This window comes from Syngnathus acus, chromosome 23 (genome assembly GCF_901709675.1).
Source record: "Syngnathus acus chromosome 23, fSynAcu1.2, whole genome shotgun sequence".
NCBI classification, from domain to species: Eukaryota; Metazoa; Chordata; class Actinopteri; order Syngnathiformes; family Syngnathidae; genus Syngnathus; species Syngnathus acus.
Window position 1 is genome coordinate 4,120,856 of NC_051107.1, and position 19,221 is coordinate 4,140,076.

The 19,221-nt window shown below is 44.8% G+C and overlaps 5 protein-coding genes across 6 annotated transcripts; 3 read left to right on the plus strand and 2 right to left on the minus strand.

Moving 5' to 3' along the window:
• Positions 1–171: 171 nt before the first annotated feature.
• On the minus strand, positions 172–3,956 carry LOC119116860 (cyclin-dependent kinase inhibitor 1-like). Of its 2 annotated transcripts, none has more exons than XM_037242550.1 (3): positions 3,804–3,956; positions 1,158–1,624; positions 172–1,077 (listed from the first exon to the last, which is right to left on the minus strand). In XM_037242550.1, the coding sequence occupies exons 1-3, from the start codon at positions 3,827–3,829 to the stop codon at positions 1,019–1,021; spliced, it is 552 nt and encodes a 183-aa protein (XP_037098445.1). In that variant the 5' UTR covers positions 3,830–3,956; the 3' UTR covers positions 172–1,018. The 2 variants fall into 2 exon arrangements, with proteins under 2 accessions (XP_037098445.1, XP_037098446.1); XM_037242551.1 differs by lacking the exon at positions 3,804–3,956 and adding an exon at positions 2,989–3,198.
• A 3,552-nt stretch (positions 3,957–7,508) lies between these two features.
• Positions 7,509–10,144, plus strand: sapcd1 (suppressor APC domain containing 1). The gene is made up of 4 exons (XM_037243174.1): positions 7,509–7,719; positions 8,418–8,588; positions 8,647–8,793; positions 8,870–10,144. Exons 1-4 carry the CDS (start codon positions 7,627–7,629, stop codon positions 8,948–8,950), a joined length of 492 nt encoding a protein of 163 aa, XP_037099069.1. The 5' UTR covers positions 7,509–7,626; the 3' UTR covers positions 8,951–10,144.
• Positions 10,145–10,332: 188 nt separating this feature from the next.
• Positions 10,333–11,021, minus strand: LOC119117539 (achaete-scute homolog 4). The gene is made up of 2 exons (XM_037243876.1): positions 10,926–11,021; positions 10,333–10,796 (listed from the first exon to the last, which is right to left on the minus strand). The coding sequence occupies exons 1-2, from the start codon at positions 10,957–10,959 to the stop codon at positions 10,333–10,335; spliced, it is 498 nt and encodes a 165-aa protein (XP_037099771.1). The 5' UTR covers positions 10,960–11,021.
• Positions 11,022–11,422: 401 nt separating this feature from the next.
• On the plus strand, positions 11,423–15,197 carry prdm4 (PR domain containing 4). The gene is made up of 11 exons (XM_037243171.1): positions 11,423–11,795; positions 11,879–11,994; positions 12,053–12,241; positions 12,303–13,040; positions 13,108–13,257; positions 13,323–13,441; positions 13,512–13,597; positions 13,674–13,801; positions 13,883–14,374; positions 14,448–14,616; positions 14,695–15,197. Exons 2-11 carry the CDS (start codon positions 11,880–11,882, stop codon positions 15,047–15,049), a joined length of 2,541 nt encoding a protein of 846 aa, XP_037099066.1. The 5' UTR covers positions 11,423–11,795; position 11,879; the 3' UTR covers positions 15,050–15,197.
• Positions 15,198–15,405: 208 nt separating this feature from the next.
• tmem209 (transmembrane protein 209) lies at positions 15,406–18,548 on the plus strand. Its single transcript, XM_037243173.1, has 14 exons — positions 15,406–15,871; positions 15,964–16,022; positions 16,089–16,220; positions 16,292–16,515; positions 16,588–16,777; positions 16,860–17,035; positions 17,108–17,179; positions 17,245–17,341; positions 17,419–17,544; positions 17,621–17,718; positions 17,804–17,918; positions 17,997–18,094; positions 18,289–18,362; positions 18,446–18,548. Exons 1-14 carry the CDS (start codon positions 15,732–15,734, stop codon positions 18,498–18,500), a joined length of 1,656 nt encoding a protein of 551 aa, XP_037099068.1. The 5' UTR covers positions 15,406–15,731; the 3' UTR covers positions 18,501–18,548.
• Positions 18,549–19,221: the final 673 nt, after the last annotated feature.

Consider the following 19,221-nt stretch of genomic DNA (forward strand, 5'->3'; position numbering starts at 1 on the left):
GCAACTCAAAAGGCCAAGTGAGTGACAACAAAAGCAGTGCGGGCCCCTCCGAGCCCCTCGCTGACTCTTTTACCCGATGTGAAACTGACTGCAAAAACAACAGCCTCAAAAAAAAAAAAAGTCTCTCAATTTCTCTTAACTGATCCAACAGATGCAAACAACCTGAGTTGCATTTATTTTTATACTTTTTGTATATTTTACTGAATGAGGTAGTAATGAGTCTATCCAACGTACGGCTTTGTGAACCACAAATCTGAATTGTGTAGTTTTGAGAACAGAGAACATTTTGAACCCGAAAGGTTCCTCTAATATGAATAAAAATGCTTGAGATGCCATTGAATTCAACCGTCACAATACTTTTGCCTAAAGTTTACAAACTGGCACAAAAGTGAGGCACGCCGCAACCAAAATGCTACATTTAAAAGCATTGAAATAATAACTAAAGGTTTGTCTATACTGCTGCCAAAATATAAAAGATGTTAAATACTCCTTTACGCAAATAATGCGTTAGAAGCGCAGATAGTGTGTGATTTTTTTTGTTTTTGGGCAGTGTTGTGATGTTTAATCGACATTTCCTAGTGGCAAGGGTGGAGCCATAATCACACAATTTTGGGGGCAATGGCACGCGGATCCACAAACATCTTATTTTACCTCGTTGTACACATTGTGTGTTATATTTTTGTTTTGTTTTTTGATCTTATTTTGACGACGAGCTAGCGTCGTGAATAATAAATAAATAGTCATTATAATTGGATTATTAGTGAAGCCACATCAAGTCTCCACCGTTGATCTCTAACCTGGAGCGAATAACTAGCATGCTGCCATTTATTATTTTTATTTTTTTTTAAATGACAACATGGGGCCAGGAATGAAAACTTTTGAGCTCACCGTAAGAGTAGTTGTCCGTAAGAGTGCACGTAATATAATTTCACAGTCTAGCGAAAAAAGCTGAAGAAAACAGTATATAGAATATATATATATATGCTACATATGTTCATTTGATATTTATGAGGTGGTCCTATTGTCGGGATGAGCCCTTGTAATCTAGAAGCCGCCTCCTTTTCACCTTGAAGAAATCTGGAGTGACACAAAAAGGCAGAGGTTGGTGACTGATATCCATTTTTTTTTGGTTACATGATTTGGATTTTCGGATTTACCTGTGATGGGGGCTTGTCTGCGTTTTTCTGGCCGTTTCAGCCTGTAGCACCTCCTGGTGGTCACCTCCAGGTACTCGTCCCCGGATCCCGAAGAGCTGCTGGATGTAGGGGAGTCCTCGCCCGACGAGGTGGAGCTCCGCCTCACCGGCTTGCCCGATCGCACCGCCGGCCTCACCGTGCAGCCGCGGTAGAAACCCGGCACGTCTTGACACCGCACTTCCTCCCACTGGACGTTGGATCCCGTGCCCGGCGTGTCTTCAAGGAAGTCGTAGTTCCACCGCTTGTTGGCCGTCTCGATGCCCATGCACAGCAGCCGCTGGAAGTCTTCACGCAGCTGCTGGTGGTCCACGGGACCGAAGAGGTTCCTCCGCACCGGACCCGCATTTAGCCTCAGGGCCTCCACGCCACCCAGGCGTGAGATTTCGGACTCGGTCGTTGACGTTGATGGCGTTTCCATTGCCGTGTCCCTGTCGGATGACAAACACGTGCCAAAGGTGAATGCTCTGTTCCACTTGTGACTAATGAGACGTGACCTTTTGTGCCTAATGAGACGTGACCTTTTTTACTCTGGGCAGGCTTTTTCATTCTAGTTGTATTTGGTGTATTTGCAAGTGCAAGAAAATAATGCAACCTAATAATGTTTTGCTAATTATTCTGCAGAAACAACAGATCTGAGGATTTGAGAACCACTATTTTATTGGTTGTGTTGCATCACACCTGTACCACTTTATGTGAACAGGTACATGACCACCACATAAATCTTTTGACTAGCATAGCGCCGCAACCTGCTCTGGAGTCTGTAGGCCAAAGGGCTCCACTAAAGGTGAAGGGTTGCACATATGTTAAACTCATGAGGAATGCTTCGCAGCATTCCGCCGCTGCTCTCTGACAAAATTAATTAGCATGCTGCTGTTGGGTTCAGAGGTCAGTTTTAGCTACAACCTGGAAAAGTTGACATTTGACACACAATCTCTGTGTAGCTTTTATCAGGAAAAATTGAGGCCTTCAAACGTACGCTTAAGCAGATAAGGTTATCTATACAGTCGGCAGACACTGTATTATGTACGGGGGGGGGGTAAAGTATGGCAAACAAAATGTAGAATTGTATCCATTACATTCCATATAGCACTAATAATAATGACACTAAAGACTCCTTGTATTGTGAGATAATCTGTCACAACCACTAATTGCGGCATAATCCTAAATTAAATTTGCATCTCGGATTAATTGGGGGGGCAAGGGGGGGGGGTCATCAGATTATTCCGATTATGACTCCTGCGGTGTTTTAATTAGGCCTGTCTGCCTGCATATTAAAAAATAATTACAACACATACGACAGCAGTTGGGTCTGCTTAGTCATAATTTAGACCACCTCACAATTTAACAAAACAAATCACTTGATTTTTGGCTATTGTTAAACAAACATCCAAAATGCATGTTTAAAATAGCTTTGTGCATGGAGAGAAAGTTGTTTGCGTCTGGAAATGAAGTGGGCGCGTCGTGCAGATCAAGTTACAGTACAGTACGTGCGCACTTGGCCCGAGTTGTCCCGTTTTTCCGCACAAAATAGCGTAAATATCAACGACAGCATTTAAAAACAAACGTTTCACGCGGAAAAAATCTCATAAGACTAAATTCCGGATGTACTCGTAGTAGTAGATGACGCACTTTATTTGCCAAGAGGATGTAGGTCAATGAGATGCGACACACAAACAACCGCAACTTGTCAAAGATCCAACTAAACGCACAAAACAACGTTAAACGCGCACTAACATCCAAATAAAACTATATTATGTGCAACATAAAGGAAAAAAACTATTTTAAAACTTACCCTAGGAGTCTGACACGGTGCCAAGTCAAAAATTCCGACAGTTTGTTTTTAATAAACGCACCAAAAACACCCAGCGCAAGAAGAATAAGATGTGTTCGTGACAAACTCGGAGAAAACAGTGTCACGTTGAAAGTCCGACTGTACAATACGCGGAGAAAGCTTGCTCCCGTCCCCTTATCTCTACCACTTGTTTGTTATGGACTGGGACTCGGGCGTGAGGGGAGGGCTGTCGCTGTGGTGGGGGTCGTCCCACGCGAGAATTTAGTCACGTGGTTGGACTCAAAACATACATTATATGACTTCAACACTAAAATGACCGTAATGCAATTAAACGCAACAATGACAAAAATTAAAAAAAAAGTTAAGAAATTTAAAAAAAAACTTAAAATTGATAACTACAACTAGAGATATTTTACGGAAGAGGATTAGGGCCAGTGACGAAAAAAAAAACGAGGGGTGACAGGATTCTGACTTTTTTTCTCAGAATTCTGACTTTAAAATCAGAATTCTGACTTTATTCTCAGAATTGAATTCTGACTTTAAGTCAGAAAGTCGGAATTCTGACTTTATTCTCAGAATTCTGACTTTATTCTCAGTTCCGACTTTAAAGTCAGAATTCTGAGAATAAAGTCAGTTTATTCTCAGAATTCTGACTTTAAAGTCAGAAAGTGGGAATTCTGACTTTAAAGTCAGAATTCTGAGAATAAAGTCAGAATCCTGTCACCCCTCGTTTGTTTCTTCTTTACTGGCCCTAATCCTCTTCCGTAGATATTTGTATATTATATGCACAAAAGTATTCTCAAAAGTTTTCTTACCCTGTAGACATGTTCCAAAAGGTCATTTTAGCGCGCGCAATTCAGGACGTGTTGTTCCGTGCTCTGTGCCTCCTCTGTGCTACTTTGAGTCCTGCACGGAAAGTAGGTCAAAGAAACTTGGCAGGGGTTGCCATTTCCCGGCTCCCGCAAAAAGTGACACACATTCTCGTGTTGGCCTTGCATCAGTTTTTTTTTTCTGGAGCCGCGCCCACCTCCTCTAGTCACGTTGCAGTGCAACGTGAGCACACTTCTTTTTTTTTTTTGCACTCCTTTTGCAGAATGTATAGCCACTACTGTATTTTATGTATGCAAGTATGCAAAGGAAAATAAACATTTTTGGGGATGCGTTGGTAAATTATGCCGGATGGAACACTTCACAAAGTCGCTCGTGTTTAGCAAAACAATAAATGCGCTTGAAAATTTGGACTTACTTGACTTTAGGGTTTAATGGATAAATCGATTGCGGACTTTTACCAAAGTCTCGACTTTCCTCGTTGTGTCACTTGACCTTCTGTTACGACCCCTGTTACAAAATGTGAGCCTCTTACATTTGCTTACAAGTCGGAGTCACCTTTTAGAAACACCAACGCCCTTCACTTATGTTTATTATCCCAAAACAAAAACTGTTTTTGTCGAGAGGCCTCTGTTTCCATGTGACGGGCACATCTATAGGAGGACTTATGTCACTCCAATGGAATGCGTCCTTGTTGGAAAAAAAGGGGAGGAGGGGGCGTGGTCTTGCTTTGGTTCCATTTCAAGGTGGCTCACTTGACAGCTCATTGAAACGTATCGCGAACTGCTATCTTAAAGCCCCCCCACCTACCATTTGATGATGGAAAAACTTTTTTGCAACCCTTCCAGAACCTGAGACCTGTGCCAATGAAACTCTCTCATGCTGCTGAATAATAAGTTAGCGATGCTGACCCAATTCCCTAATAGCCCACTAATCTGTTTCCCAAGTGGTCCCTTTTATACACTGTCATATTTGAGGCCTTGGGGCTTGCATGATCCCACAAAGTGTTTACCAGCACTCTGACCTCGTATTTACAGTCATCTACATTCAAATCCTAATCCTCTCCTTGTTTTCTTGGGCCCCTTTCCCACCCCTGCGTATTTCCTAATCCAGCGCGCTACACTTGGCCATGCAGTATTTGAAGCCATTGTTGTCCTTCCGCAGTTCTCACCCCTTGAATAAATTAGCTTGGTCGGGAAAACAGTCCCGTGCGATAATGTGAATGGGAGGAAAGCACTTCATCTTTTTGCCATTCAAGTGTCACAGTGGGAAGAGATTTGCAGGAGATTTATTAGGGACCACACGCGTGTGCTCCCACACGGGAGGCTTTTTGATTAGTTAGCTGATTTGAAAATACAATTTTCAAAATGGAATCATCAATTTGTCTCGCAAGAAGTGACGGAATATAACGAAGGAGTGGAAGTTGTTGCCTCACAGGTGCCGTTTGGGGCCTTCCACATCCTTTTCGTTATTCTATTGCAGAACCAAAATGGAGAAGTGGTACACCACAAACAACCTTTTTCCCCTCCCTTCAGGCTTTGTTTATTGCCGCCGCCGCAAGAAATTAGAAAGCCACTGTTGACGAATGAGGTCAAATTTTAGAGTCGCAACCAAAACATTCTTGCTGATGGTTTTTGAGCCCTACTACGAAAACGCTGCTGGGGCCTCATACCAAACAGCTTTGCGGGGTGGGCGTGGCCTAAGGAGAAATGAAAACCCCATAACTTTGTGGGGGGGCAGCTGTGGAGGCCATGCTGATGTTGTGTGTATTTGGGGTACAGGGAGCAGCTGGATATTGTCACGAGGGGAGGTGGCCGAGGGGCTGCAGGGTCCGAGTGCAAATACGCAATAATAATTCAAGTATCGTGGCTTCTAGTTGTTGTTGGGCGTGTTTGTGTGGGGGGGCGGCAGATTATGTGCCAAGAAAGAGGTTAAAGGTTAAAGGTTAAAGAGGTTTGGGCCTCTGACTTTGAGACACACTCGGTGGCCCGAGGAACTTCCTAATGCAGAAGTTTAAAAATAGCAAAGTGGATGATGATTGTGGCACAATTTAAAACGTCACTAGCACTTAGTGGGACTGGAAAATAGCTTCTGTAGCAAAATGTCTGTTCAGGTGAAAATGTTGTGTTCCAGCTGATGTGTTTTTGCCCTTATCTGGCAAACATCTGGTTCACATCTGGGCCCAGCTGTCTACTGTAACACAGACATGTGCACTAGCATGATAGCGTGTGCACACGTCAGAGTCTAAGTCGGACCTCCGGGGTGAAGTATTCCACAGACTCTTCATCCTTGGAACTTTTAATAAACTTTGGTATTCGGGGGGCATGTCGCGATCCACCGCCAGACTTTTTTAATAAGCACCAGCCAGCGGGTCAAAAGTACACGATGTTCAAACCTGCTTCAGGGAGGAGCTTGTTCACTGTGGAACGACATATTTGAACCAGATTCCTCGAAGCCGAAGTGGGCCTCTCAGAACGAGGGTGTGCCCCCGGCTCCTTCCCGCCTTCTCGTGTCGAAGTTCCTAGAAAACGTCGGCGGTTTTGGAAAATGTGTGTTTGCGTGTAACCATGTGTGAGACAGGAAGTAATAAGGGGTCCCTTTCTTCGCCGCAACGCTGACTAGTTGGCCAAGAGAGTCTGTAAAAGGATGTCGGGGGTGACTCCAGTGTATTTATTTAACCAGATTTTAAAATTAAAATGAGAGTAGCTTACAGGTGCAAATTCATGTGTGGCAATGTGGTCAGCTTCCTTTTTTAGTGGGGCCCACGATGGAAAATCATCATAATCTGCAAGTGAAGTGAGGAAGATAAGAGCACACCGAAAGGGGAATCATACACTTCCACAAAAACAAAATACTAAACCCACGTTATATATTTTGTGAACCTTTTTTTTTTTTTTTAAAGGAGTAATTTCTCTGTTACAATACCTAATATTAGGTAGGTAACAATATTAATTTTGTTACTTGATCAAAAAAATATGACTTGATTCATAAACAGCTCCCATTACTATTAAAATACAAATTAAATAAATTGTGGCATATGTTGGACAGAGTTGTCCAAAAAAACAGTATTTTTATATTAGGTTTTAAACATCTTAAGAATAGGAAACAATGCCATCTAGTGGTCAAGATGAGAGAGTTCACTGAGTGGTGTAAAGATTTTTAGAAAAATAATGTAAATAAAGAAAAACCTACAAGGCACAAAATATTTATACTTTTTAATATGGTGTAGTGAAACTAGCAACTCTTAGCCCTTAGTAATCAACATTCCAGTCGTTGCTACGGAAGCCCGACAGTAAGTTATTTTGGCATTTTTTATCTAGTATTTTATTTGACGATTTAATTTAATTCGTTTTAGTCATATAGTTCATTTTAATCGGTGCGCTGAAGGTGTAAATTGTCTCCCAAATACACGCGCTGAAAATACTGCCTAATTTTTGGAACTACAGCACCCTCCTCTGGTGAAATATGGTAACAGCTTTGGAAAAGTGCGCTTTTCCTCTGAGCCTGTTAGTCTCGTAAATAAACACACGTCGCCAAAAAATACAAAACGTTTTTTTTTAATCCATAAATTAAATTCCCTCTCCAGCGTGTGACAATATTTTCACCTCTCCTGTTCTATTTTGTCCGTTTGGCGGCGATGGCGGGGACGTGTGGAATGTTTCATTGGCTCGCCCCAGGGGCACCATGCTGTCTGTTCCTGCCTACTGCTATTGCTTCTCTTTTTTTCTCTTTTGTTTCCACCCATCCCTTACTTTTTTGTTGTTGCCGTACTCTGTCAGCCAGGCGTTTGTAGCAGCTCTGTTGCCGTCCATGGCCAGCCGTCCCCCCGCCGCCTCTTGCTCCTACACGGTGGTCCTCATCCCACTCAGGAGCAGCCTGGACGCACTTCGCTTCTACTTGTGGGTGAGTCACGTGTCCAAATTGACGAAATTATTTTTTAGGGGGGGGGGTTATCATCTTGTAGCGTCAGTAAATGATGCATGTAAACAAGTGGCAAAAATAATAATGAACATTGTGTTCAAGGAATCACTCTTAGGCACTTTGAATCCAAAGTGACTCTGAAAGCAAACTCTTTATTTTCCAAAAATGTCCTCCGAGACAGCTCAAGCAAGTGCAGGCGTGCACGAAAGCCGTTAAGCGCTGACACAATATACCTGAAAGAACAAAAGCACTTTGCCACCACACCTTTTTGTTCTTCTGTTTAGATTCTGGCTGTTTATTTCAGGTTGGGGATGTTTTAAGAAGAATAAATATCCTTAACAATATTTGAAATAATCCTTTAAATTAGTGTTGCAACCATTATTTTTATTTTTTTACAATCCCCATAAAATTTAAAAGGTATATTTATTTAAAAACCAATTTCCCAGTCATAACCGAATTAAAGAGACCTTTTTTTTAAATAACATTTCTATTTTTATTTTTCCATTTTGTCTTTTGGCTGTGACAGCGTCAGCTTCCTGTTTAAGGCTCAGAATAGCAACCAAGTGGAAACATATTGTCACCAAGCTACAAATACCATCCATGCAAATAAAAATCTAACTTGACTCCTGAATATGGACGTAATATAAATACAGTTGTGGCACCAACTGCTCTGTTTACAGATCAGGCATCTCAAGGATCTAGAAAAGGAAAAAGACATCCTGTACTGTGGTCTGGAGATTCTGGACCAGGCCCGACTCTGGTACCACCATCAACTAGAAAAGAACAAGGCCCAGCAGGCTGACGCCGACGGCAAGAGTCGGATCAACTCCCCTCGAGAAGGTGTAGCAAAGGTACTAAAGTTTTAGGTCAGGTCATGTGACTTGTCACCCACCTCTGATGTCCCCACAGGTCCATTCCTGTTGGCTGAGGTCACACATGGAGCAAGTGAACGCATCTCTGGCTTCTGTCATGGCTGAGCCCTTTGACACCGGCACCAACAATAATGACGCTGCAGCAGAGAGCGCCCTCCGGTGGCAACACACCCTACTCACACAAGTCAGGACAATTTGCATTAGCTAAAAGAAAATTGACATAAAATGGTGACATTGTCTATTTATTTATTTTTTTACAGGAAGTGAGTCACAAGAATCGCCAAATCTCCATGTTAGAGATGGAAAAAGAAGCGCTCATTGAACAACTTTATGAAGTTTAACCTGCCATGTCACCTCGCTGTCACGGATCGGATGGAGCAGGGCGACCAAATGCAGCTTGGACCAGGGTTTATTGAAGGGAACTCAAAGGGCAAACTGACATGACTTAACAAACAATAACTTGACTGACTGGCCGGGAGGTGAAACAAGAAGACGACAACAACACAATGATCCGACCGGGAGTGAGGGCCAGACAGGACTTAAATACACGACAGGTAACAAGAGGCAGGTTGGAATGATCACACTAATCGTGGGCAAACAGGAGGGGAGGGGCGAGCACACAGGTAACACACAACATGCACATAACAAAACAACCGGGGACGAGACGTGACACTCGCCTCATTTGTAAAAATATGTTTAAGTTATTGAAATATTGTACAGTCAAGGGAAGGAATTTGGTGTGACTCCTAAGACAATTATTTTACTTTTCAAATTTCAGACACGTATTAAGTAGCATCCCTGTTTGCATTGGGCGCATGCGGGCTCTCTGCCTCGACACGCCGAGCCGACTCGGTGGTCCCGTGCTGATCTTAGTTGTGCTGATAAATTTTATCTAAGACGGTCATCAGGCGAGTCTACGGGAATTTCGGGCCCCTCCTCTCACTCTTTTTTTTTTTTGCACTTGGTCACTGAATAACAAAAACTCCACTTGACGTTTTGACCACGCTATTTTGTCTTTAGCATTTCTTTTGAACAAAAATGTGACGAGTGGACAGTTTTGAAGAATCTATTTTGTGATGTCATACTAAATTGTAGAGGAATATAAAGGTCTAACCTCTCCGTCACGCCCTAGTGAGCACTTTTTGCTCACTTCCTGCAAGTAAGCAGATTAAAATCAACCCGTGTGCGTCCAAAAGAAAAACATCCATTATGGAGGTGGCTTTCATTTAAGGAGCTTCATGCTTTCTGCCTTCAAACTGCAACTGAACCATCAAGGCCCGGGTACCAGCACTTGTCGATTTACCATCTCCACTTCACATGCTGAGAAACTTTGTTTTGGACGTGTCACGCCTCACGGTTCAGCTCAAATGCACCCCGTGCGGGTCTGATCAAATCCTCTATGTACAATGTCAATATCGGGTTTTATTTTCCAATTTTGTGGGTTTAGCGCAAATCTTAAGTCGCTTCCGTGCAGGTCCGTAGCGGTGGGAAGATCTGGGGGTCCTTGATAAATGACTTCCTGTCATGCTTGTAATGTACAGTGACCGGACTCTTCATTAGGTACACCTGCTTGCCCAATTCAAATGAGTCCAAATATGTGAGTGCTGATAGAAATGTGGTCCTTATAGTTTTAATGATGCTATCAGGTAAGTACAAATACTGGCGCATTATCTTTGGAGTAAAGTTGGATAACTACTTCTTTCAAGAAAAGTGTCCAATGTTGTCACTGGCATTTGGGCCGTTTGTGAGCAGCTTCCAGTGACATCCCAGCAACGTTAAGGTCCAAAAGTTCCTGCAGATGTTTGATATAGTCGATGGCGGCCCGCAGCGTCTCCACTTTACTTAGCCTCTTGTCGTCGAATTCCCTCGGCAGGCGCTCCCGGAGGCGCGCGTAACCCTCGTTGACGCAGCGCACCCGGTGGCGCTCCCTCTCGTTCCTCTTGTGAATAAACGCCGGCTCCAGCGAATGTTCACACCTGCTCACCGGACCGGGACACGAGTAATAGTGCAGACCTCCGTATGGGAACTTGGAGCGGGCACGCTCGAGGTACGCTGGCTCCAGGTGGAAGGATGGAAGACCGAAGTGGTGGCGCGCACCCGTGATGTCCACCGAGAAGCAGTGGAGCGCCAGTGGTGGAATATATGGAATATGCTCCGTCATCTCATTACGACAAGACATTTTCATCCCTGAAATAAATGTAATTGGTATATATAAAAATTGTAAGCATGTTATTTGTGACGCTGTAAGCTCATCCTCAAAAGAATTAATTAGTATATAAGAATTGTAAGCATGTTATTTGCATTAATACAACTTACCCTTTTTGTGACGCTGTAAGCTCATCCCAAGCATCCCAAGTTTCTTTGAAATAATTGTATCAAATTGCAAAAGCCTCCTCTCGATGAGGAGTCGAGTTTGTATGCCAACTTGTCACAGTATATTGGAGTTTTTTTCTGATGGTACGCTGTGCGGTGGGTGTGATTTGGGGAGGAGATTTGCAGACAGTTTTTGCACGTCACTTGCAACTGCAAGGCAAATCTCAACATCACTCAACTTTACTGGGATCGAATTGTTCAAAACATTTTGTTCAGTTGTCCTATGAAAAAAGAAAAAGTTATTGTATTAAAAATCAGGGCCTGCTTTGCAAACGCCCAGAGACGTGCAAAGGAGTACAAGGTCGTCTACTCACTCTAACACCCCCAAAAATAAATTACCTGATTAAAATATATCAAAAATAATTTTGTTACGCTCTGCTTCACTGCGCATGCGTATTGGTCAAAGCGCTGGTTAGTCACTGCGCATGCGTCGAGTAAGTGCTGCTATGGCCCCCTTCAGGCAGAAGTTATTGCACTGCTGCTTTGTTATTGTTTTTTCACAACCTTTTCCTCAAGATGCTCGAGTTTTTTAAGCTATCTGCTCACATTCGATCGCGATTCGCGACATTTATCTATTCATTTTTTTAAAACTGTCACACATTAATCAGTTTTTGGGATATAGAATAGTCATCGAGAGCTAGGCTAACGCTCAGTTAGCAGTGTAATAAACAAACTACAGTAGCTAGTTGCTGGAATGCTTTTGCTTAGTAAAGTAGTCATAATGGAGGTGGAAATTGTCTTTATCACATACTTGACAGGTTCAAATATGTACTATTGTCTAGTCCACTGATGGAAAGAGACTGTTGATTTCAGGTAAGCTATCATTGTTAGCATTATATATTATGTTGTAGCCTTGCCATGTTTTCTCAAGTGAGATTGAATTGATCATTTTGTAGGATGAATGACATGAACCTGAGTCCAGTGGGCATGGACCAGCTGAGTGTGCCTTCAGTGAGTGCCAGCCACTTGGGTCTGGCCACCTCACCGCCCCATAACTCCATCCCCACCCCAGGTAGGATAACAACTCCAATTTGTGATATCTGCAGTTTTTTCAATTACATATGTTGTAGGCATGCCAGTGGCCATCCCCAGCCTGGGTCCTTCTTTAGGCTCCCTTCCCTCTGCACTGTCCCTCATGCTGCCAATGGGACCTCTGGGCGATCGAGGAGTCATGTGTGGTCTCCCGGATAGGAATTATTCCCTGCCACCTCCTCCTTACCCCCACTTGGAAAGCAGCTACTTCCGACATATATTACCAGGTATTCCCAAACACAAAAATTAATTTATGTACTGTGTATAATAATGTTTTTGTTTTTCTAGGCATTTTGTCCTATTTGGCTGACCGTCCACCACCTCAGTACATCCATCCAAGCAGCCTTAACATGGACGGGACCCTGTCTGTTGCTAGCAACAACCCGTCGGGTCTCGACCCGTACAGCGGAGCGGGCGGCCCATTGGAGCAGGGCCTGGTGCCCATGGACTCGAGACAAGTCAGCGGCCAAGGAGACCTCCACCAGACTGGCAGCCACGATTTGGACTCCACAGGGTTAACGATGGAGTCTCGCGACAGCAGCCCCATGACCCCGGACAGGATGGGAGAGGAGCTGGCCTCCATGGACGGAGTCGGGGTGGTTCCGGTGTCTGATGGCGGGAGCCAACCCTTGACTGGGGTGGACTCTTCCGGCGGGGTGATGCCCCTGCATGGACCCCCTGTACTGGAACTCCCTGTGGTGATGGAGTCAGATCACATGGGGGGCCGCGTGGGCAATGCTGGAGGAGGAGCAGCAGGAGGACTCGGGGACCAGCTCCACCCCAATGGAGAACTGAATTCCAGCGTCGTTAGCGTGGTGCTCACAAGCTCCATGGCCGGCCAGGGCCAGCTGGGGCCCGTGTCCCTCCACGGGCACTCCGGGATGGGCCTGGACTCTGTGAACGTCTCCCCCATCACCGCGGAGGTATCGCTGGGTCCGGAAAACAACCTGGTGCTGGTCAACTCCAGTCTTCAACTGGATCATTCAAGTCCCAACAAGGAGAGCTTGGTTGCTGCTTACACTATTTGTAAGTTGATAAGGAATGGATTTAAAAAGCGATAAAAGAATAATTCCAATATGCTTCCGTCACGCAGGGTGCACTCTGTGCGAGCGCTCGTATACCTCAGACTGCCCGGAGCACGGCCCGGTCACCTTCATCCCAGACACGCCCATCCAAAGCCGGGCTCGCCTCTCCATCCCGCGTCCGCTTTGCTTGCGAATCTCCGTTGCCGACGAGCCGCTCGGTAAGAAAAGCGAACGGACCCCATCAGGGTTTCGTTCTGATCTCCTTTTTGCTGTTTGACTTCAGGTGTTTTTGCACGCGACATCATCCCGGCGAGGACCTGCTTCGGCCCGATGATAGGTCAGCACTGTAGCAACGTGGATCTCTCCGATTGGCCCGAAAAGGACACGCCTCAGATTTGGAAGGTTGGTCATCCCAATCAAGTAGACTCTACTTGATTGGGGATCATCGAGAATAAACGCTCGATTGTGATAGATGTACCACAACAACGTGCTGGAGTTCTACATCGTGACGGCAGATGAGAACGAATGCAACTGGATGATGTTTGTGCACAAGGCAAGGTATGAACACGTGAACTCAAAACGTCCCTCGAAAGATTTTTTTTTTCACGAATATTTTCCATTTAATTTGAATCAGGAGCCGCGAAGAGCAGAACCTGGTGGCCTACTCTGCTAACGGGAAGCTCTTCTTCTGCACCACCATGGAGATCCACCCCGACGAGGAGCTGCGTTTCTACTACAGCCGGGACTACTGGAGACTCATGGGTCAGATCCAGAGAAAGCTACTCACATATCTTCTTCCTTTACTTACCCTGCGGCTGACGATATCGTACGTTGATCTCTCAGGTGTTCCTCCTTTACCCGAGGCTCATCTCTGTCAGTGCGGCAAAGACTGCTCCTCTTTTTCCGACCTCAAGCCTCACATGAGCAATCCTGACCACAACCGGCCTCCTCACAGCCACAGCCCGCCACAGCAGGACCTCCCGCTTCAGCAAGAGCAGCAACAAGCCCCTCCGCAACAGGACGAGAAGCTCGCCAATGGCACGTCGAGCTCTTCGTCCTCTCCGTGGCCTCAAACGGCAGGACAGACCAACGGGGACAACCCCAACGGCAGTCATAATCCGAGCAGCGGGACCTCCGGAACAATCTCCAAAGGTCCGAGGCACCCGCGGGAGAAAAAATTTAAGTGCAGCATGTGCTCGCGGGCGTTCATCACATCCACCAAGCTCAACGTGCACTTCATGGGCCACGTCGGCATGAAACCGCACAAGTGCGAATACTGCAGCAAGGCCTTCAGCGACCCCAGTAACCTCAGGATGCACCTCAAAATACACACAGGTGGGTACAACCGAGTATGTGATCATGATTTTTTTTTTTTTTCTTAACGTCACTTTCCTTCCACCACCAACAGGTCAGAAGAACTATCGGTGCACGGTTTGCGAGAAGTCGTTCACGCAAAAGTCCCACGTGGCCTCTCACATGCTCATCCACACGGGTGCCGAGAAACTCAAGTGCGACCTGTGCGAGCGAATGTTCATCCGAAAGCACGACCTGAATCAGCACATGTTCTCCCACACCCAGTACGGCCGTCATTTTCCACAAAACCACATAATTTATCGATTCGATTTCATCAATCACTTTTTTTATGTACTTTACAGCGAGCGGCGGATTCAGTGCCCCAAATGCAACAAGCACTTCCTGAAGCCCAACCACCTGAAGAAGCACATGAACTCCCACGAGGGCCGCCGAGACTTTGTTTGCGAGAAGTGCCACAAGGCCTTTCTCACCAAGTACCACCTCACGCGTCACCTCAAGATATGCAAGGGGCCCAAGGCGGAGCGTTCATCCCGAAAAGAGCGACACGTTCACGAGGAGGAGGACGACGAAGAGGAGGAGGAGGAGGAGGAAGCCGAGGATAGCATGGGAAGAGGAGGGGAGAGACTTTTGGAGTCGGGCACGAGTGAAGACGTTGGAGGCTATAACTCTGAAAAGTCACTGTCACCCCCTCATTGACTACATTGCATATTTGCTCATATTAATTTATACACACTGTTTACCTCTCATTTCTTCGCCAAATTATTTTTCATTCATATTGAATATCACTAAACTGAACTTGTCTAGTTTTGTTTTAGGTGCATAAAAGCTTGCTTTCTTGATCTGCCTTTGTGAGTTAGTTGAATTTACGATGTGTAACTTTTGTATAGGTTTATAAAGGTGAGTTAGTAATAGATGAGTATTTTTATTGTATTTAATAATTTATTTTCTTTTAAATTAGTCTGGCGTTTTTGGAAAAGAAAAGCAATTTATCCGGAAAAAAGAAATTATTTACGAATAATTTATTTTCCTTTCTGGGAAAACCCCGGAAGTAGATAATTCTGCTTCCGGGTCGAATTTAAAAGAAAAATGAGGCCATTTGCAGTTCTTAATGTCAGCGAACTATGAATGCATTAATATGCTGTACGGTATTATCCAAACTATTTTTCGTCTCCATGAATCGTAATGCAACGTCATTTAAATAATACTTTATATTGAACCTTTCTACGTTTGCCCATTCATTGTTGATTATGTCACCGGGCTAACTTCAGCTCAGCTAAGTTAGCAGCTGAGTTAGCTAGCACTAGTACGCGAACATTATTTTGCTGTTTTTTTTTCTTTTTACTTTTTTTGGTCCTTTTTCGGCCTCAGTTTATAGAAGATGTTTAGCCCACCGAAGGAGGAGATAGCCAGTATGACTGACAAGGCTCTGAGGATGAGGAGGGAGGAACAAGCTCGTCAGGTGGTGCTTGCCTGGGCTCTTCTCGACATTTCCCTGGCTGGCATGATTTACACTGAAATGTAAGTTTATGACTCCACAGTTTTAGATAACCTTTGTTTTTGTTTTTTCAAAACTCCCGAATGGTTTATGCAGTAATGATCCAACTTTTTAGGTCTGGGGAATTGTTAAGCCGATTGTACAACATCAATTATTGGCCTATTTGGTACATAGGTGAGTCTCTTGTGCTTTTACATTTGCCACTCAAAACGAGCTTAACATGTTTTCTTCTCATGGCAGAACTGGCACTGGCCACACTTCTTAGTCTTACTGCTCTTCTTCATTTCTGGAAATATTTTAAGTACACCATGGCTCCGTCCACCATCGACGTAACCCCGCAACAGCATCTGCTCCTTGGGCTGAGAAACACGAGTAGGTCTTGAATACATCGACTCTTTTTGAGGAATACTGGCTCATGTTGTCTCTCAATCATCCCCTCACAGGTATTCAGGCCTCTCCTCCAAAGAAGGAAGAAAAAAAGGAGAGCCCCGCTCCGACCGAGTCATCCCCCTTGCAGGGTCAGAGCGTTTTGAGTTTCAGCCCATCTCGCTCTGCCACCACCAGCCCCAAGTTTTCTCCGAGCTGTGTGCCGGGCTACAGCCCATCTCTGAGTAATCCCACCACTCCAAGTAGTGGTCCTTATTCACCCTCAGTGAGCTTTGGGAATGTACGTTGCTAAGATTTTGAAAATTGGACTAGCTTTATCAATGATGTTAATTTGTTGTTCTTCCCTTTTCAGGTATTGAGTTACAGTCCTGGCTCCCCGGCTTACCCGAGCAGCACGGAAAACTCGGTGTTGAGGGCTCGGTACCGTACGTCACCCACAGTGTTAAGCTCACCCGGAAGTGAGGAGGATTACATGGAGGATTTGAAAAGCCTCGAACGATTCTTGCGTACAGAGGAAGAGAAGAGTCATCGTAGTCAGCTCGGTACTAATGGATAATTTTTTCTTTTTGGCAGGCAATTTTTAAACAATCACTTTTCAAAGTCTTCACCTCCCGCCCCCATTAGGGAGTCCAGAATCCATCTCCCCGAGTCACAGTCCGTCGTTTTGGAACTACAACCGCTCAGTGGGGGACTATGCACAGAGTCTGAGGAAGTTCTTGTACCAGCCCGCCTGCCGCTCCCAGGCGCCCTCCGCCCACAAGGATGAAGCAGACCCGGGTTCCAAACAGGCTGCCGAGGAGGTCACGCACATTTATTTGTCTGCGGGAGTGACTGACGTAAAAAAAATAACGCCTTTTTTTAATTTCATGCAGGTGTGGGCAAGGATCACAACCAGCCCCCCCGTTGCGGACCGCATCGATGGCTGGACAGCCAAGCTTCGAAACGTAAGTCATATATGAACTCCTTTTTTTTTTTTTAAATAAGTAATATTCTGTGTGTGCTTTTGCAGTGGATCAACGACACCATCTTGGTGCCCCTTGTGAGGGAAATGGACTCGGTCAACACTCAGCTCAGGAGAATGGGCTGTCCTGAGCTTCAGATAGGAGGTAAATCATCAAATGTTTCCGCTCAGAGGACACATTTAATTTTTGACCACCCAACTTGTCCTCTTTCCTTCCACCAGAGGCCAGCATCAGCAGCCTCAAACAAGCCGCCGTGATGAAAGCCTCATCCATCCCTACCTTGAACTCCATGGTCCAGTACCTCGACATCACTCCCAATCAGGAATATCTTGTGGATCGAATCAAAGGTTCCTTGCATGCGTGTGTGGAAAACGATTCCTCTTGTGTGCGGGCTAACGTTTTCTTGTGTTTTGGAATTGTCAGAGCTGGCACACAGTGGCTGCATGAGCTCCTTTCGCTGGAATCGAGGAGGTGATCTGAAGAACCGCAAGTGGGACACGGACCTTCCCACTGATTGTGCGGTGTGTATCATTATTGTTACAGTTGACATAGTTTTGTTGTTTTCTTACGAATGACGCCACCTCACCTTGGGTGTCTCCACTCTAGATCCTCACGCACATATTTTGTACATACCTGGACTCCAGACTGCCTCCTCATCCAAAATATCCCGACGGGAAGACGTTCACCTCGCAGCATTTCAGCCACATCCCGGACAAACCTGGTAAGTGCACACACACACACACACACACACATGCAAACACACACACGTCCACACATCTGTTTTTGTCCTCATCCACAGATGTGACCAAGGAGAACCTCTTCTGCATCCACCAGAGTTGCACGACGCCACCTCACTATCAGCTCATCTATCAGGGACACATCTTCAGTCTGCCCAAGGTGACGTAACATAATACCGAATCCAATTTTCAAAATGAAGTGGTTGCAGAAATTTAATTTGTTCCATGACCCAATGATTGGCATCTCAAATGAACGTTCCCCATTGAAATGAATGGAAATACCAGTCATCATTCCAAGGAAAAAAATATATATATTTTTTATTTTTTTGCTGTTCCCCCCTCTCTTTGTTACAGGGCAGGAATAACTTGTTCCATACAATCCTCATGTTCCTCTATGTCATTAAAACCAAGGAGTCAGGAATGCTGGGGTGAGCCATTTTTATTTATTTGAAACATTTAAAGAGGTCAAAATGACATTTTATTCAGTAAGTTGCATTTCATTCTCTCACAGGCGAGTAAACCTCGGACTCTCCGGTGTGAACATTCTGTGGATTTTTGAAGACTGACAATTGACAATTTAAATTAGAACCCCACCCACCTTCCATCAATAGTCAACAGCAGAAAAACAGCACTCGACCACAACATATCCTTTCTCGTTTTGAGTACGAGATTGGCCTCAAATATGTCTGTACAGTGTTTAAGGGCTCGGTCGTCGTTTGGTTGAATGTTTGACAGCTTACAGTGAAGAGCACAAATTGTATTTTTTGTATTTTCTTCATCTCCAAGGCCTTTTTTTTTTAATGAGGCATGCAAAATAGAAAAAGCCCAAGTTAACTGAATGTAATAGCTCTCCACATGAACATTGGATGGTCTTGTTTTTAATTTTTTATACAAAAAAGCCACGGTCTTTTGTGAATAAAACAAATTTCGCTCAACTTTTCTTTGTGACCACTAGATGTCGCTGTTGTTCACATGCGTCTTTTTGACCTTGCTGTTTGATGCAGTGCAGATGCACAGCGTGAGGTTTCAAGTTAAAGTCCCAATGATCGTCACACGTGTCATTTTGCAGTGAGCAGCAGCGGTGCCGCGCTCGGGAATCATTTGATGATCTAAGGCCCCATTTCAACCCCTTACACTGAGTGCCAAGCAGGGAAGAAATGGGTACCAGTTTTATAGTCTCTGGTGTGACCCAGCCGGGGTTTGAACCCACAACCTTCCAATTTCAGGGCGGACACTACCACTGAGCTGGTAACGTGATTTGTTGCGAGGTCAAATCCAAACCACCTG

Excerpts from the sequence above, each read along its gene's own strand:
- tmem209 (XM_037243173.1), top strand. The coding sequence starts at position 15,732 with ATGTTTAGCCCACCGAAGGAGGAGATAGCCAGTATGACTGACAAGGCT. Across the intron at positions 16,023-16,088 it reads TTGGCCTATTTGGTACATAG|AACTGGCACTGGCCACACTT; the intron begins GTGAGTCTCTTG and ends TTCTCATGGCAG. Across the intron at positions 16,778-16,859 it reads GAGTCATCGTAGTCAGCTCG|GGAGTCCAGAATCCATCTCC; the intron begins GTACTAATGGAT and ends CGCCCCCATTAG.
- prdm4 (XM_037243171.1), top strand. The coding sequence starts at position 11,880 with ATGAATGACATGAACCTGAGTCCAGTGGGCATGGACCAGCTGAGTGTG. Across the intron at positions 12,242-12,302 it reads CTTCCGACATATATTACCAG|GCATTTTGTCCTATTTGGCT; the intron begins GTATTCCCAAAC and ends TTGTTTTTCTAG. Across the intron at positions 14,375-14,447 it reads GCACCTCAAAATACACACAG|GTCAGAAGAACTATCGGTGC; the intron begins GTGGGTACAACC and ends CACCACCAACAG.
- LOC119117539 (XM_037243876.1), bottom strand. The coding sequence starts at position 10,959 with ATGCTTGGGATGAGCTTACAGCGTCACAAAAAGG. Across the intron at positions 10,797-10,925 it reads CTTACAGCGTCACAAAAAGG|GGATGAAAATGTCTTGTCGT; the intron begins GTAAGTTGTATT and ends CATTTATTTCAG.
- LOC119116860 (XM_037242550.1), bottom strand. The coding sequence starts at position 3,829 with ATGACCTTTTGGAACATGTCTACAGG. Across the intron at positions 1,625-3,803 it reads TTTTGGAACATGTCTACAGG|GGACACGGCAATGGAAACGC; the intron begins GTAAGAAAACTT and ends GTCATCCGACAG. Across the intron at positions 1,078-1,157 it reads CAGACAAGCCCCCATCACAG|ATTTCTTCAAGGTGAAAAGG; the intron begins GTAAATCCGAAA and ends GTGTCACTCCAG.
- sapcd1 (XM_037243174.1), top strand. The coding sequence starts at position 7,627 with ATGGCCAGCCGTCCCCCCGCCGCCTCTTGCTCCTACACGGTGGTCCTC. Across the intron at positions 7,720-8,417 it reads CACTTCGCTTCTACTTGTGG|ATCAGGCATCTCAAGGATCT; the intron begins GTGAGTCACGTG and ends CTCTGTTTACAG. Across the intron at positions 8,589-8,646 it reads CTCGAGAAGGTGTAGCAAAG|GTCCATTCCTGTTGGCTGAG; the intron begins GTACTAAAGTTT and ends ATGTCCCCACAG.